This window comes from Pipistrellus kuhlii, unplaced genomic scaffold (genome assembly GCF_014108245.1).
Source record: "Pipistrellus kuhlii isolate mPipKuh1 unplaced genomic scaffold, mPipKuh1.p scaffold_m20_p_6, whole genome shotgun sequence".
Classification (NCBI taxonomy): domain Eukaryota; kingdom Metazoa; phylum Chordata; class Mammalia; order Chiroptera; family Vespertilionidae; genus Pipistrellus; species Pipistrellus kuhlii.
In genome coordinates, this window is record NW_023425562.1 from 51811429 (window position 1) to 51826948 (window position 15520).

The following is a 15520-nucleotide window of genomic DNA, read 5'->3' on the forward strand; positions in this document are numbered from 1 at the left end:
GTTGTCCTATACACCAAAAAAGTTGTGGGTTTGTTTCCTGGTCAGGGGACATACCTAGGTTTCGGGTTTGATTGCAGGTCGGGCACATACTTAAGGCAACTGATGGGTGTTCTCTCCCCCCACTCCTCCCTCTCTGTCTAAAACCAATGAACACCTTCGGGTGAGGATTAAAGACTTTTCTTCCCCTCCCCCCCGGCCAGTGTGGCTCAGTTGGTTGAGTGCACTGAGAGGTCCCAGTTTGAATCTGTCAGGGCCCATTCCTGGTTGGGGCACATGCCAGGGTTGTGGGCTCCATTCCCCAGGGGGCAGCAGATTGATGTTTCTCTCATCCATGCTTTTGTCTTTTCCTCTCTAAAATCAATAGAAACATTTTTAAAAAATTTTTGTTTTTTTAAAAGAGAATGAGTATGGCTTTATGAAATAGTGGGGGAGCCCTAGCCAGTTTGGCTCAGTGAATAGAGTGTTGGTCTTCAGACTGAAGGGTTCTAGTTTTGATTCTGGTCTAGGGCACATGCCCAGGTTGTGGGCTCAATCCCCAGTAGGGGGTGTGCAAGAGGCAGCTAGCTGATCAATGATTCTGATCATTGATGTTTCTATCTATCTCCTCTCTGAAAGCAAGAAAAGTATCTTTAAAAAGAAAGAAAGTGGGGGAAATTGCCCTGTCAGGGTATGGGGCTTGGAAAGCATTAAGGTTTATGATGGGGATAAGCAGAGGAAAGCAACCTACAAGGGGGAGTGAAAAACAATGAGACTCCAAGTGGAAAAGGTTGATGCTATATATTTAGATGTTTCCATGTGCAATTCTTGACTAGCACTAAGTGGAAAGGTGGGTGTTGGGGAAACATAAGCTAGTCTTTTGTGTTGAGTTTTCCTAGAAAGTTCATTTCTCCATTGATGGCTTCAACAGCAAGTGGCCAGGGCTAGATTTGGCTTATTTCTGAGGATACTTGGATTATTACTCATTTCCTAGCATAAACTCGGCAGTTATTTATAAAGCACCTGCTCTGTGCAAATGGGAACAAGATTTGGTCTCTCCTGTTGAATTTGTAGTCTAATAGGAAAATCGATAATAAGCAAATAAATAAGTGACACATTTTGAGAGATTTATGAGAAGCTGGGTTTTATTGGGTTGGAGTTAGGAAAAGGTCTCTTCAACATAGAGAACAGATCAGAGGGGACAGAGGAAATGGGGAGACCAGTTAGGAGACAGATATCCAGGCAAGATCTGGTGAGTATTAGCCAAACCTCTCTTATAAAAACATGAGAAAATTCCTGAGACTTCTCTCTTATTGATTCATTTAAATGTGACATTTAATATGGTTTTGTTAAGTTCCAGTTCTATAAAGGAGGCTGAAAGTCCGTTACAATTAATTATACTGGGGCTAGATGAAAGTAAGCAAGTCTGGTTTAAAGTACATAGCTGTTCAAGAGATACAGAACAGAAGAGTGACATGGAACTAGGAATTTTAATTATAGAAGATTTCCAAAAGGTAGACTTTCATGTAGTTTATAAAGGAGATAAATAGGATTTGGGAGAGATTAATCTATGATTAAATAGTTTAAAGGGAATATTATTGTACTTAAAGGCTAGAAAGCTGCACATTATAGTCCAGGCCAATGTGGTTCAGTTGGTTGGGTGTCATCCTGTGCACCTAAGGGCTGCAGGTTTGATTCCTGGTCAAGGCACATGCCTGGATTGCAGGCTCCATCCCCAGTTGGGGGCATGCTGGAAGCAGCCGATTGATCTCTTGCTCTCACATTGATGTTTTTCTCTCTCCATTTCTTTTCTTCTCTTTCTAAAAATCGATAAGAATATTTTTTAAAGAAAACTTCATGTTATAAAGAGTTGCTGATTCCAATGAGAAAGCAAAGGAGGCAGATTTTTGAAAAAACAAAACTGTGTCTGTACAGGTAGCGCTAATCTCTGAGAATGGAATTAAGTTCCGTGTGCTATTGCACGTGTAGGTCCACGGCCTTCTGGTTGTTCTAGTGTGGGCAGAGAAGAAACTGAAAAAGAATAGAATAGGACTAGCTGTGGAGAAAGTGGTGGAAATGGGATACAAATGATAATATAAAAGAATGCTCTGGTCTATCAGAAATTGAGGCCTATGCTGAAACCGGTTTGGCTCAGTGGATAGAGCGTCAGCCTGCGGACTGAAAGGTCCTGGGTTCGATTCCAGTCAAGGGCATGTATCTTGGTTGCGGGCACATCCCAGGTTGGGGGTGTGCAGGAGGTAGCTGGTTGATGTTTCTCTCTCATTGATGTTTCTAACTCTCTACCCCTCTCCCTTCCTCTCTGTAAAAAAATCAATAAAATATATTTTAAAAAAAGAAAGAAATTGAGGCCTAGCACAGGAAAAGACTCCTGGCCAATGCATATGTTTGGCCCAGACCAAAAGCCTCTCTCTTTCTGGGATCTTTGAGAAAAATCATGGAAGAGGCAGCAGCTCCAGATGTTGCCTGTAATCTCACCACCACAGATAATGACTGCTCATGTTTTTGTAGTTCACTACAAAAATCTATGAGAGAGAAACCTGCCTTCCTCCATTTAAACTTTTCTCCCAACACTTCATTATAAAAACTTGGAACATACAAGTTGAAAAAGTTGTACAGTGAATATCGATATATCCACTCTTTAGGTTTTGCAATGAAAATTTTCCCCTATATTTGTTTTACCACACATACATTCAACAAACCATTTTATTTTTTTGTACATTTTTTAAAATGTTTTATTGATTTTTTTATAGAGAGGAAGGGAGAGAAATAGAGAGCTAGAAACGTCGATGAGAGAGAAACATCAACCAGCTGCCTCTTGCACACCCCCCACCAGGGATGTGCCCGCAACCAATGTACATGCCCTTGACCGGAATCGAACCTGGGACCTTTCAGTCCGCAGACTGACGCTCTATCCACTGAGCCAAACCGGTTTTGGCTTTTGGTACATTTCAAAGAACTGTAACCATCAGCATACCTCACCCATAAACATTTCAACATGACTTAACTTGAGTTTAATATTTGTCAATGTGTTGGTTGTTTTTTTGGGGGGTGGTGGTGGTAAATTTTTAAAAAATATATTTTTTATTGATTTTTTTACAGAGAGGAGAGGGATAGAGAGTTAGAAACATCGATGAGAGAGAAACATCAATCAGCTGCCTTCTGCACAGCTGTGGCCCCAACTAAGGTACATGCCCTTGACCAGAATTGAACCCGGGACCCTTGAGTCCACAGGCCGATGCTTTATCAACCGGCTAGGGCGAGGGCGGTAAATTTTACATCAATAAGATGTATACACCTTAAGAATACCATTAGGTAAAAATGACAAGTGCACCCTGCTGGTGTGGCTCCTTTGGCTAGAGCTTCGTCCGGTACACCGAAAGGTTGCAGGTTCAATTAACAGGAGGCAACTGATGGATGTTTCTCTCTCTTCCCCTCTCTAAAAAAATGCACATAAAAAACAAGTGCATCTGTGACTGACTTTCCTGCCTAGATAAAGAACTTTTCTATTCTCTATAGAGTTCTCTCCTCTTCTCCGTTAAAACCTGCCTCTCCCCTGTGGGATAAGGGAAGAACAACCAGGAGTACAAATTTTTCCACTATGGACTTAGTTCTGCCTGTTCTAAACTTTCTAAGTATAATCTGTATATGCTTAAAATTCATGTTGAAGATATTAATAGCTTCTTTTTGTTGCCGAGTGGTTTTCTATTACCTATATAAACATTATGCTTTGTCCATTCTCATGTTGATGGACACCTGAACTATTTCAAATTTGGGGCTATTATGAATAAAACTATTATGAACATTCTTGTACAAATCCTTTTGTGGACATAGTATTTTCATTTCTTTTGAGTAAAAATTTAGTGGAATAGTTTTGGACTAGGTGTACGTTTGGTTTTCTAACCAAAGTTGTGTAGTTAATGCTTTCACTAACAGCAAATGAGAGTTCCGTGTCCCTTGCAGGGCATTCTTGGTGTTTTTATTTTTTAGCCATTGTGGCTGGTATGTAATAATATCTCATTGTGGATTTAATTTGCATTTTCCTGATGACTAAGTGCTGTTGATCACTTCCTTTGCTTATTTCCAATTCATATATTTTCCTTTAAGAAGTAACTGATTAAAAAAAAAGAAGAAGAAGAAGTAATTGATATTTTTGGCCCATTTTAAAATTGACTGTCATTTGCCGAAACCGGTTTGATGGAACGTCGGCCTGCGGACTGAGGGGTCCCAGGTTTGATTCCGGTCAAGGGCACGTACCTTGATTGCGGGCACATCCCCAGTAGGAAGTGTGCTGGAGGCAGCTGATCGATGTCTCTCTCTCATATATGTTTCTAACTCTCTATCCCTCTCCCTGCCTCTCTGTAAAAAGTCAATAAAATATATATTTAATAAATAAATAAAATAAAATTGACTGTCATTTAATATTGAGTTCCAGGAATCCTGCATTTAAATTATATAAGATCATGGTAGGAAAAATTTATTGCAGGACATTCCTTTAAATGGAAAAAGCCTGAAGGTTTGAGTTGAACAAAAGTACATTTATAATTTCATTTGTTTTAGCAAATGGTTGTTAATACTAGCCATGTACTGAGCACTAGTATTGAGATACAGAAATAATACCCAGTCCTCATTCCAAGAAGCCCGTAGATTACAAGGTAGATGTAATCTATGGTAAATGTAAAGTAAAAAATAAAAATAAAAATGATGTGGTGGTTTCAATGATACTTTAAAAAATATTTACTGAGTACTTACTATAGAGTAGGTACAATTTATTGTAGGTATTATAGAATAGAGGTAGACAAGCCAGATATGGTTCCTACTCTAATACAGTTTATTTTCTGGAGGCCATGAGATTGATATTGTGTGTGTGTGAGAGAGAGAGGGAGAGAGGGAGAGAGAGAAATGAAATCTGGGGCTGGAACATACTTTGTGACAAGATAATTAGTTAGGAAAGGGTCAGAGTTAGACAAGGTTAGGTCTTGCAGGGCCTTGTAGACCATAGAGCGCACTTTGGATTTTATTTTTGAGTGTTAGGAAGCAGAGTTCTAAGCAGAGAAACTGAGAAATGTCATGGTCTGGTCTCTTGTTTGGCTAACAGGAGAGAGAGAGAAAGTGGGGGGAGGGTGTGGTTGCAGAAAAACTAATGAGCAAACCATTGCAACCATCCCCAGAGGGGAGAGAATAAATCCTACATGGGGAAGGTCTGTAAGGCATCATAAAGGAATAAAATTGTAGCCGAACCTTGGATGACAAGGCATTTGCTAGGCAGGAAAATCAGAGGTATCAGCATGTATGTTTGAGGAACCAGAAATTGCTTTGATGACTAGTTGTGTGGGTGGTGAAACAGCAGGAGATAGAACAGTCTGGGAAAGGCTTTGAAGGTTAAATTGGGGACACAGAATCACCACATTATACAACTACTGATTCTGTGTAGATTGTCCTCTGGGGACTTTGGCTCTGAATCTCAGGGCCATAAGCAGCTGTAAGAGCTTCTAGTAGGGTAGAGACTCTGAAAGCTGGCATCAATATGACCAAGTGAGGCAGTGCTAAGGAGGAAAAATCAGGGAAGAGGCAAGAGACAACCTAAAAGGTAGGGGTTGTTACATTGGGGGCAGAGGCTTTAGGCTTAGATTGAATATTCAATTGAACTTCAGGTGTTGATTGAGAGAAAATGCTAATGAGGCCCTTTAACAAATACAAAATAAGTAGTATAAAATCTTGAAACAGTAGAGAAATGTATAGAGTGTATCGAAGTCTCACCTTCATTCCAGTCCTCTGAGGTGTACATAAAAGTTGCGTTTATTTGGTGTCCCTTCCATTTTTCCTAGTGTGTGTATTTTATGCAAATATTCTATTCTATTGTATATACACACAATTGAAGTTTAAAATGAAGTCATACTTTTCTTACCATTAAATACCAGTATTATAGTTCTGCCTTAGTAATTTGTACCTGCTACTCAGAATCTATTGTTTGAATGTCCCATAATTAGTCACTACCCAATACGCTGTTTCAGATTTTTCACTGTTCTCAGCAAGTGAAATGAGTATTCTTCATTTGTTTCTATACTGTGCAAACATTTCTTCAGAGAATATGTGAGGTAAGAAGCAGGAGTCAGATTGTGACTTGAGGAAACATTGGGCTCCCTCGGTTTATGTGTTCTGCTCTGGATCTGGCCTTTGGGAACCTTCATGGGGCTGATGAGGCTGGCCGGAAGTCCATAAGCCACATTCTAGGGGCAATATTCAAAAGAGCAAGGGCTGTTTCTCAGATTTTAGCAGGGAGTTGCATGTTTCTAGGTATCATGGTTTCTCAGAGTGAAATGGAATAAGGCTTTTCTGTGGAATTTAGACTGGGTAGGAAATAGGACTAATGTGTAGAAGTGAGAATTCAACAGACTTGGCTTGGTTTGGGTAGGACTTTATGGAGCAGGGCTTTCTGATGAATGGATTGTAAGAAGTGGTTTTTTTACCATTGGATGCATCCAAATGGAGGCTGAGGTGCTGTGGAGAGGCAGTATGTGAAGCAAATTGTACTCTAAGAATTATTCCAACTTTGGTTGATGGCATTCAAGATGGAGATCATGAAGTACCAAGATAGGAACAGCACTAACTGTGCTGGGTTGGGGGAAGGATTGACTGAGGGCGTTTAAAGGAGGCTGGGACTGGAGGCATCCTGGGGCATGGTGCTGAGAAACCTGGAATGCTGAATGTTAAGCTGAAAGAAGGGAGGGAATCTGACCTTATTTGCACCTCTGGTGGTCTGCAGGTGTGTGGGTCAGGGGGAACACAAGGATAATGAAGGGTCTGAGGATAATTGTTATGGTAACTGTAGAAGGGGGGTTACATGGGAATGAATCATGGTGGCTCATGCAAGAAGATAGTGTTTCCAGAAGAGGAAGTGGATGAATTAGAGAAGTTTGGTGGTATTTGATTGCCAACTTGGAGATGGCTGGGCTGGGACCTATTGGATTTCATTCAATAAATATTTCTTGTCTAGGTGTTTGGGATAGAGCAGTGAACAGAAGAGAGAAATATCCCTTCACAGAGTTTTCATTCTAATGGGAAAGACAAATTATGTAAGTTTATATAGATATTACAAAGCAATAAATACTAAAGAGTAAACACAAGAAAGAGCTTTGGGATGTGCCGGTGACAGTGGGGTTAAAATTTTAATATGTCTATTACAAAGAGCCCTTTCCTCCATAAGATGATTTTGAATAAAAAACCTGGAGAGATGAGGGAACAGCAAGCCATGTGGATATGAGGTTCAGAACATTCCATGCTTTAAAGTTTAGAAATAAGCTTTTTTGAGAAATGCCAAACAAGCAGATCTGTGTGGCCAGAATGTAGTGAGCAAGAGATAAGGTAGTAGGAGATCAGGTTAGAAAAATCCAAATCATTTAAGACCTTGTAGGCTCTGGTAGAGTTGGATTTTTTCCTAAGCAGTGGGAAGTCATTGGCGGGTTTGGGCCTAGGTGTGACATGACCCGACTTACGTTTTAACAGGACCCCGTGGTTGCTGTATTAAGAATGGCTTATCCCATATTTTCCAGCGTATAAGACGACTTTTGAAACAAAAAAAAGTCAACCGAAAATCGGGGGCAAAAGACCAAAATTACACAAAAATTACCTACAGATCTTGATGGCAAAGTAAGTCTTTTCTTTGAAGTGGGGGGTAATCTTATACAGCGAATATAGGCCTAAACCTATGTTTTAACTGTAAAATTAGGGTGTCGTTTTATACGCTGGAAAATACGGTATTGATGTGAGGATGTCTTGGGGGCGGACACTGCTCAGCCTGCCTGGTGTAGTCTTCTTGCCTTCCCAAGCTGAGACATACCCTTGGTGTTTGACTCTGGTCCTTTTTCCCTAGATGGCCCGCTGTGTGACCTTGGTTCAGCTGTCCATTTCCTGTGACCACCTCATCGACAAGGACATTGGCTCCAAGTCTGACCCGCTCTGCGTCCTTTTACAGGATGTGGGAGGGGGCAGCTGGGCTGAGGTGAGGGGGACCATGCGGGTTAGGGTTGTGGAGGGCACCTAGGGTTGTTTAAGGGCAGAAGGTATGTGACTGTGATGCTATTGGCCTCTGCCCACAGCTCGGCCGGACTGAGCGAGTACGGAACTGCTCGAGCCCTGAGTTCTCCAAAACTCTGCAGCTTGAGTACCACTTTGAAACAGTCCAGAAGCTCCGGTTTGGCATCTATGACATAGACAACAAGACACCTGAGCTGGGAGATGATGACTTCCTAGGAGGGGCTGAGTGTTCCCTGGGACAGGTACGTGGAGCCAGGGATGGCACAGGTTTGGTAAGATCCCTGTCAGACAACCCAGACAGCTTGGGACATGGAGGGTGGGGGTCAAGCAGGACTTAACTCAGCCTGAGATTTTTTTTTTTTTTCTTGCTGCCTAAGATCTTGACCACTTCCTCCTCCCTACTGTGCCCTAGATTGTGTCCAGCCAGATACTAACTCTCCCCTTGATGCTGAAGCCTGGAAAGCCTGCTGGGCAGGGGACCATCACTGTAAGAAAGAACTCCGTAAGGGGGGTGTCGTAAGGGGGGTGTCGGAGATTTTACATTAATGAGGAATTTACGAAGTGATACCATCTCCTCCCTCCCTTACCTAGGTCTCAGCTCAGGAGTTGAAGGATAGTCGTGTTGTAACCATGGAGGTGGAGGCCAGAAACCTAGATAAGAAGGTGTGTGTGGAAGGGGGTGCCGGGGGTGTTCTCCTCCCCAAGAATTAAGGAGGCTGGTGTGGTGTGATGGGGGCTGAGGTGGGGACAGAGGTCTGGCATAGTGGTGGTTTCTCCCTGAATCTTACAACAGGTCTCTGTGGCACTGACAGGACTTCCTGGGCAAATCAGATCCATTCTTGGAGTTCTTCCGCCAGGGTGACGGGAAATGGCACCTGACATACAGATCTGAGGTGTGAGAACCCTGGGATTGGGTGCGACGGGTGGGGTAAGGGAATCTCCTGGGGCTTATGACTACCAAGGTTTGGGACACAGGGAGAAAGAGGCGGCTGCGTTTGGTTAGCAGAAGGGAGGCAGCTCCCACACAGTCCCACGGTCACTGCGGGCCTTGCCCTTCCTTCGCTGCAGGTAATCAAGAACAACCTGAACCCCACATGGAAGCGCTTCTCTGTCCCCCTTCAGCACTTCTGTGGGGGGGACCCCAGCACACAGATTCAGGTGAGGAGCTGCCTCTTGAGTTACTGAACGGGGGCAGAGTCCGGGGGATTTATTCTCACCCGGCACCTGCCTCCTGTTCTTCACATACACACTCCCCCCCAGGTGCGATGCTCAGACTATGACAGTGATGGTTCGCATGATCTCATCGGCACCTGCCACACCAGCTTGGCCCAGATGCAAGCAGCCCCGGTGAGTGCTGGCCCTGCTCCGGGTAGAAGAGGAGAGGGGGCAGGCACCTTCATTCCGTTCTGGCTGATGCTCTGAGTTTCCTACCCTAATTTTTCTTTCCTCACCAGATGGAACTTGAATGCATCCACCCTGAGAAACAGCAGAAAAAGAAAAGCTACAAGAACTCTGGGATTATCCGTGTCAAGATTTGCCAGGTGAGACTAATAACCCATGAGACCCAGGCTCTGACCCCTGAGCCCCATGGCCCCAACCCCTTGACCTCAGTCCTGACCCTGGTTTCACCTGCAGGTGGAAACGGAGTATTCATTCCTGGACTATGTGATGGGAGGCTGTCAAATCAACTTCACTGTAAGTTGCTTTGCCAGGAGCAAGAGAACCCATCTGGGCCTTAAGATGGCTTCAGCTTCCCCCTCCTATCCTCCTAGGTGGGCGTGGACTTTACCGGCTCCAACGGGGACCCCTCTTCACCTGACTCCCTGCACTACCTGAGCCCAACAGGGGTCAACGAGTACTTGACGGCGCTGTGGAGCGTGGGCTGCGTGGTCCAGGACTATGACGCGTGAGTAGCTGCTGCTCTTGCCCATCCTCCTCCCTGCAGATGCCTCAGTCCCCAGGCTGCCGGTGTCCTCACTGCCTCTTCCCCAATTCACTGTCCTCCAGGGACAAGATGTTCCCCGCATTCGGATTTGGGGCCCAGGTGCCTCCTGACTGGCAGGTGAGTACTCTTCCCCCATCATACTTGTGTTTTCCATTTCAGGGTCATGATTTTGGGGGATGCAGTGCACTTGCTGTCTGGCACCCAGCTTTCTGCATGATTACAGTCCTGCAGGCATGTGTGCAGCAAGTGCTCAGGGCTAAATAGCTCCTATTTGATGCTTGGGACATACCATGATGCCCTTTTGCTGAATAAAAAAGTAATCTTAGGGGGAAGAGCTCATTTTAATTCTTGCCCTCAGGTCTCCCATGAATTTGCCTTGAACTTCAACCCCAGCAACCCCTACTGCTCAGGTAAGACCCCATTTCTCTTTGTTAATGAATAAGGCAGATCTGATCACAGCCAGAGGGCCAAGCCTGTGGTGGCAAGAGAGAGTGACTCCACTGTCCCAAAGAATGGATTTTAGAGAGAGGCCTCTGGAGTCAAACCTTCATCCTGCCACTTACTAACCATGTGTTTGGGGGCCATTTGCTTAGCATCCGTGTGCTGTAGGATTACACTATTGTGGGATATTGAATATTTAAGGAGAAGATGTGTGTAAAGTTTGAAGCAATAAGCCTGGTACATAAGAAGTGCTCTCTAAAAAAAGTGGTGGTTGTTATAAGTATACTCTGCCTAGAAAAAAGGCAGCAACTCTTTTGTCTAAAAAGGGCCAAACCTTGTGGCTCCCCAACTGCTCTTTTTAAAAAAACACACATATTTTTATTGATTTCAGAGAGGAAGGGAGAGGTAGAAATATCAATGAGAGAGAATTATTGATTGGCTGCCTCCTGCATGCCCTCCCACTAGGGATTGAGCCTGTAATCCAGGAATGAGCCCTTGACCAGAATCGAACCTGGGACCCTTCAGTCCACAGGCTGACGCTCTATCCACTAAGTCAAACTGACTAGGGCCTCAGCTGCTCTTCATGGGCAACAAACCAAAGTGGAAACTACCTAATTGTCTTTTTTTTTTTTTTTTAAATGAGTTCAGACTTATAGAAAAGTTTTAAGAATATTTATAGGGGGTTCACATCATTGGAGCTCAGGGATCAGGGTCTGGGTCACAGGGACTGTTGTTTATCTTTACCCAGATTCTCCAACTCAAATTCTCTCCTCTCTCTCTCGATATATATATATATATATATCACACACACACACTCTTTTTTTTTTTTCTGGATGTTTGAGAATTGTAGTAAATTGGTAAAAAAAAATCATGCTCATGGCCCTTTATCCCTGAATACTTCGGAATGTGTATCTATAGAATTTATTCAAACTTAGCCAATTTTCCTGTCTTTTTTTTATTTTTTCTTCTTTTTTTTATTTTTTTCTCTCTTCAGTTGTCCTGTCTTTTACAGTAAAAGGTCACATGTTGCATTCAATTGTTTTGTCTTCTTGAGTTCATGCTTTGCATGATACTGACATTGTTTAAGATTACAGGCTAGCTGAAACCGGTTTGGCTCAGTGGATAGAGCGTCGGCCTGTGGACTGAAAGGTTCCGGGTTCGATTCTGGTCAAGGGCATGTACCTTGGTTGCGGGCACATCCCCAGTAGGGGGTGTGCAAGAGGCAGCTGATTGGTAATTCTCTCTCATAATTCTCTCTCATCAATGTTTCTAACTCTCTATTCCTCTCTGTAAAAAATCAATAAAATTTATTTCTTAAAAAAAAAAAATTACAGGCTAGATAATTTGTAGAATGCCTCTAGTTTGGGGTTACCTGATATTTTTCATTGTGAGATTCAGACTATGCATTTTTGGTGGGAGCACTGCAGAAGTGATGCTGTGCTCTCTTGGTGCACCACACCAGGAGGCACATGCTGTTGAGTTAGCCAATCACCAGCCAAGTTAACATGATCACTTGGTTACGGTAGAGCCTGCTAGGTTTCCCTGCTATGCAAGTACTGTTTTTCTCTTTGTAATGAATAAGTATCTTTTTATACAAATATCTAATTACTCATCTTTTACCCCTTCTAGTTGTAGCATCCATTGATGATCCTTACCTGAATCAGTTATCTCTGTCAAATTATTTTGTAATCTTTCTACTTTTATTAAGAGCTTTCCCTTCTCTCTCATTATTTATTATTTTATTAAATGGATTGTAATTCATTATGTTATGAATTTTAATTTGATGCTCAACTGCCTTGGATTTCTCAGGGTATTCCCCTGATCTGGGTTTTAATTCTAGCTCTGAGATAGGGCAGGTGTCCTGTCTTTGGCCTTACTTTCCCCATCGGTAGGATGAGGTTACGTACCTTGGGTTACCAGGGTAATTGAATGAAATGCACCAGGTTCCCAGACTTTCTCACCCAGGATGGGGTGATGTCAGGACTGGCTCAGTCCCGAGTGGGCTGGTATTTTATAGTGTTTTTTTTGCCTTCTACTCTAGGTATCCAGGGTATTGTGGAAGCCTATCGTCTAGCCCTGCCCCAAGTTCGCCTCTACGGCCCCACCAATTTTGCACCCATCATCAACCACGTAGCCAGGTTTGCAGCTCAGGCTGCACAGCAGAGGACTGCCTCGGTGAGAGCTGTGGGAGTTAGTGGTGGTGGTGGTGGGATGGTCTCGGTCAGTGGCTCCCTTTAGGGCTCTTGTCAGTGTGGGAAAGTGTGGCTGGGGTTTAAAAGGCCTGACTCACTGTATGAACCCATTTGTCCCCAGCAATACTTCGTGCTGCTGCTGCTAACTGACGGTGCCGTGACTGACGTGGAGGCCACACGCGAGGCTGTCGTTCGTGCCTCTCACCTGCCCATGTCAGTGATCATTGTGGGCGTGGGCGGTGCTGACTTCGAGGCCATGGAGCAGCTGGATGCTGACGGTGGGCCCCTGCGGACACGTTCCGGGGAGGGAGCTGCCCGTGACATAGTGCAGTTTGTGCCTTACCGCCGCTTTCAGAACGTGAGTGGGGCAAGCTGGGGGACAGGCCAGGTCTGGGAGTGGACCCTCTACCTCTCCTTGATGGACGAGGTTAGAGATACCCTCTCCTCTAAGTCTGGGGCAGGGTTGGGTGTTGGGTTTTCTATGCCTTCGTGGGTATAATATTTAGGCCTTGGGAAGCTGTTATGGGCCCCCACTGACCTTGCCCCTCTTCTCTGGCAGGCTCCTCGGGAGGCATTGGCACAGACTGTGCTTGCAGAAGTACCCGGACAACTGGTCTCCTACTTCAAGGCCCAAGGTTGGGCCCCATGCAAGCCGCTTCCACTCCCAGCCAAGAGCCCCGCACAGGCCCCTCAGCCCTAGATTCTCCTGGAGGGTAGGTTGTGGCTGGTCCTCAGCCCTGTGTCCCCAAGGGCCATCTGTACCAGTGCCTACCCCTGCACACACTGCCCAGTGCTAGCACTTTATATTTTATACTTTTATATTTGCTCCTGCTATTGCTGCTCCTGATTGTACCTTTTTGCCCCTGGGGCCCCTCATTCAATAAAGACCAATGATGACCACTGCTTTGTCAACCACTCTGTGTGTTTTTGGGTGGGAATCTGCTATTAGCCATGTTTGCTTCTCTCTGAGCCTGTTTGTTGACTTTACGGATTGAATGAAGGGTGCCTCTTAATAGCCTCACTCAAAGAAATATCGGGTCTAGTAATAATTAATGTCGTTTTTAAACATTTGTTTAAAATCTTGCTTGGCGTTGACTTGTGTTGACATAACCTTCAAACACGTGGTATCTACAGAACGTGTGAAGTGCAATTAACAAGTTTTGCTTGAAAAACTTTGTGTTTGATTTGGTTTTTGTTGCAAAACTAGGGCTAAGAAGATGGCAGATGAAGAGCATATTCGGCACTGCATGCTTTACGAGTTCCAATTAGGAAGAAAAGCAAGTGAGGCTGCAAAAAACATCTGTAGTGCTCTTGGTCAAGATGCAGTTAGCGCCAGAAAATGCCAGCATTGGTTTGAGAAATTTCGCGAGGGAAATTTTTCGTTAGATGACAAGAGTGGTCGAGGCCGTGTGTCCAATTTTGATCAAGAAGCTCTTCAAGCTCTTTTGGTGCAAAATCCTCAAATTACCCAACAAGAGCTTGTGACAACTTTAAATTGTTCACAAAAAACAATTTCCAATCAATTGCGTGCACTTGGCAAAATCCAAAAGTTTGGAAAATGGGTTCCTCATGAGTTGACCGACAACAACCGTAATCAAAGAGTCACAATTTGCAGTTTGCTCCTCTCTCGTCAAAACCGTTTGCCGTTTTTAGAGCAAATTGTTACCGGAGATGAAGAATGGGTGCTGTATGTTAATTTGAAAAGGCGGCCTCAATGGTTGGACAAAAATGAGGCTCCGCAGCCCACGCCAAAACCTGACTTGCATGCGAAAAAAGTGATGATGTGTGTTTGGTGGAATTTTAAAGGAATTCTTCATTATGAACTTTTACCATCTACCCAAACCATTACAAGTGCAGTGTATAGTGCCCAATTGGAAAGGTTAGCCCAAGCTTTAAGAGAAAAAGAACCTGCGCTGATTAATCGGAAGGGTGTAATTCTTCACCACGATAACGCACGACCGCATACTGCAAGAATCACTGCTGAAAAACTGCGCCAGTTGGAATGGGAAGTTCTCCCTCAACCTGCATATTCTCCTGATATTGCCCCTTCCGATTACCGTTTGTTTCGTTCTTTGCAAAACTTTCTTCTTGGAAAAAAATTTAATAATGAAGAATGCCTCAAAAATGCATTGACCGAATTTTTGGCATCAAAATCACAAGAATTTTACAACAGAGGGATTAAAATGCTTCCTGAGCGTTGGGCACAAGTAGTAGAAAACAACGGCAACTATATTGTTGATTAAATTTTGTTGTATTGTTTAAATAAATTTGATTTAAAGTATTAGGAAACGACATTAATTATTACTAGACCTAATAGTGTCTTCCTAGCTAGATATCTAGGGCCATTGACTCTATTTTTGAAAATACAAAATTGAATGTAAACCAAATACCCAGCCTGCCCTGCCTCAGAGCGGAACTGAGCTGGGGACGCAGGACAAGGTGGAAAGGATTAGGGCAGGGATGGGCTTTAAGATGGAGCAAGGGCTATGCTGTATCTCCTGGGGAGGGAGTAGGCCACAAGCCCGAATTTTTTAACAGCATATACAGGGGTGTTCTGAAGGCTTTGTTCCTTGAAATGGAAATGTTAAGTCAGTATATTTAAAAATTAAATATTGTGCCTGGCCAGTGTGGCTCAGCAGTTGAGCATCAACCAGGAGCCAGGAGGCCACAGGTTCAGTTCCCAGACGGGGCACAGTTTTGGGTTGCGGGCTCAGTCCCCTGTGGAGCGCATGTAGGAGGCAGCCCATTGGTGATGTTTCTCTCGTTAATGTTTCTGTCCCTCTCCCTCTCCCTTCTCTCTAAAATACCAATAAAAACATTTCTTTAAATTTTTAATGTTGTAAATTGCCTCAATAGCAAGTTTTTACCCCTTCTGTTAATCTGACAGGCAATAATAATATAAAATAAAATA

At 43.7% G+C, this 15520-nt stretch overlaps 1 protein-coding gene and 1 long non-coding RNA gene across 7 annotated transcripts in view; one reads left to right on the forward strand and one right to left on the reverse strand.

Annotated features, from left to right (window-relative positions):
• LOC118707556 (RNA-binding protein 12) overlaps nucleotides 1–13509 on the forward strand; it is a 43332-nt gene extending 29823 nt beyond the window's left edge. For 5 of the 6 annotated variants that reach the window (XM_036418000.2, XM_045574701.1, XM_045574703.1 and 2 more), the window contains 15 exons: nucleotides 7868–7996; nucleotides 8094–8273; nucleotides 8444–8518; nucleotides 8623–8694; nucleotides 8844–8924; nucleotides 9100–9189; nucleotides 9292–9378; nucleotides 9486–9572; nucleotides 9667–9726; nucleotides 9804–9937; nucleotides 10039–10093; nucleotides 10335–10386; nucleotides 12459–12592; nucleotides 12731–12967; nucleotides 13169–13509. In XM_036418000.2, coding sequence (XP_036273893.1) covers nucleotides 7868–7996; nucleotides 8094–8273; nucleotides 8444–8518; nucleotides 8623–8694; nucleotides 8844–8924; nucleotides 9100–9189; nucleotides 9292–9378; nucleotides 9486–9572; nucleotides 9667–9726; nucleotides 9804–9937; nucleotides 10039–10093; nucleotides 10335–10386; nucleotides 12459–12592; nucleotides 12731–12967; nucleotides 13169–13309 — 1614 coding nt within the window. In that variant the 3' untranslated portion in view covers nucleotides 13310–13509. Of the gene's footprint in view, nucleotides 1–7045; nucleotides 7071–7867; nucleotides 7997–8093; nucleotides 8274–8443; nucleotides 8519–8622; nucleotides 8695–8843; nucleotides 8925–9099; nucleotides 9190–9291; nucleotides 9379–9485; nucleotides 9573–9666; nucleotides 9727–9803; nucleotides 9938–10038; nucleotides 10094–10334; nucleotides 10387–12458; nucleotides 12593–12730; nucleotides 12968–13168 lie in introns of those variants that run through there. The other variant, XM_045574700.1, reaches the window with a different exon arrangement.
• LOC118707565 lies at nucleotides 10281–12592 on the reverse strand. The gene is made up of 2 exons (XR_004984320.2): nucleotides 12454–12592; nucleotides 10281–10381 (listed from the first exon to the last, which is right to left on the reverse strand). It is a non-coding gene; the product is annotated as an uncharacterized LOC118707565 (long non-coding RNA).
• Nucleotides 13510–15520: the final 2011 nt, after the last annotated feature.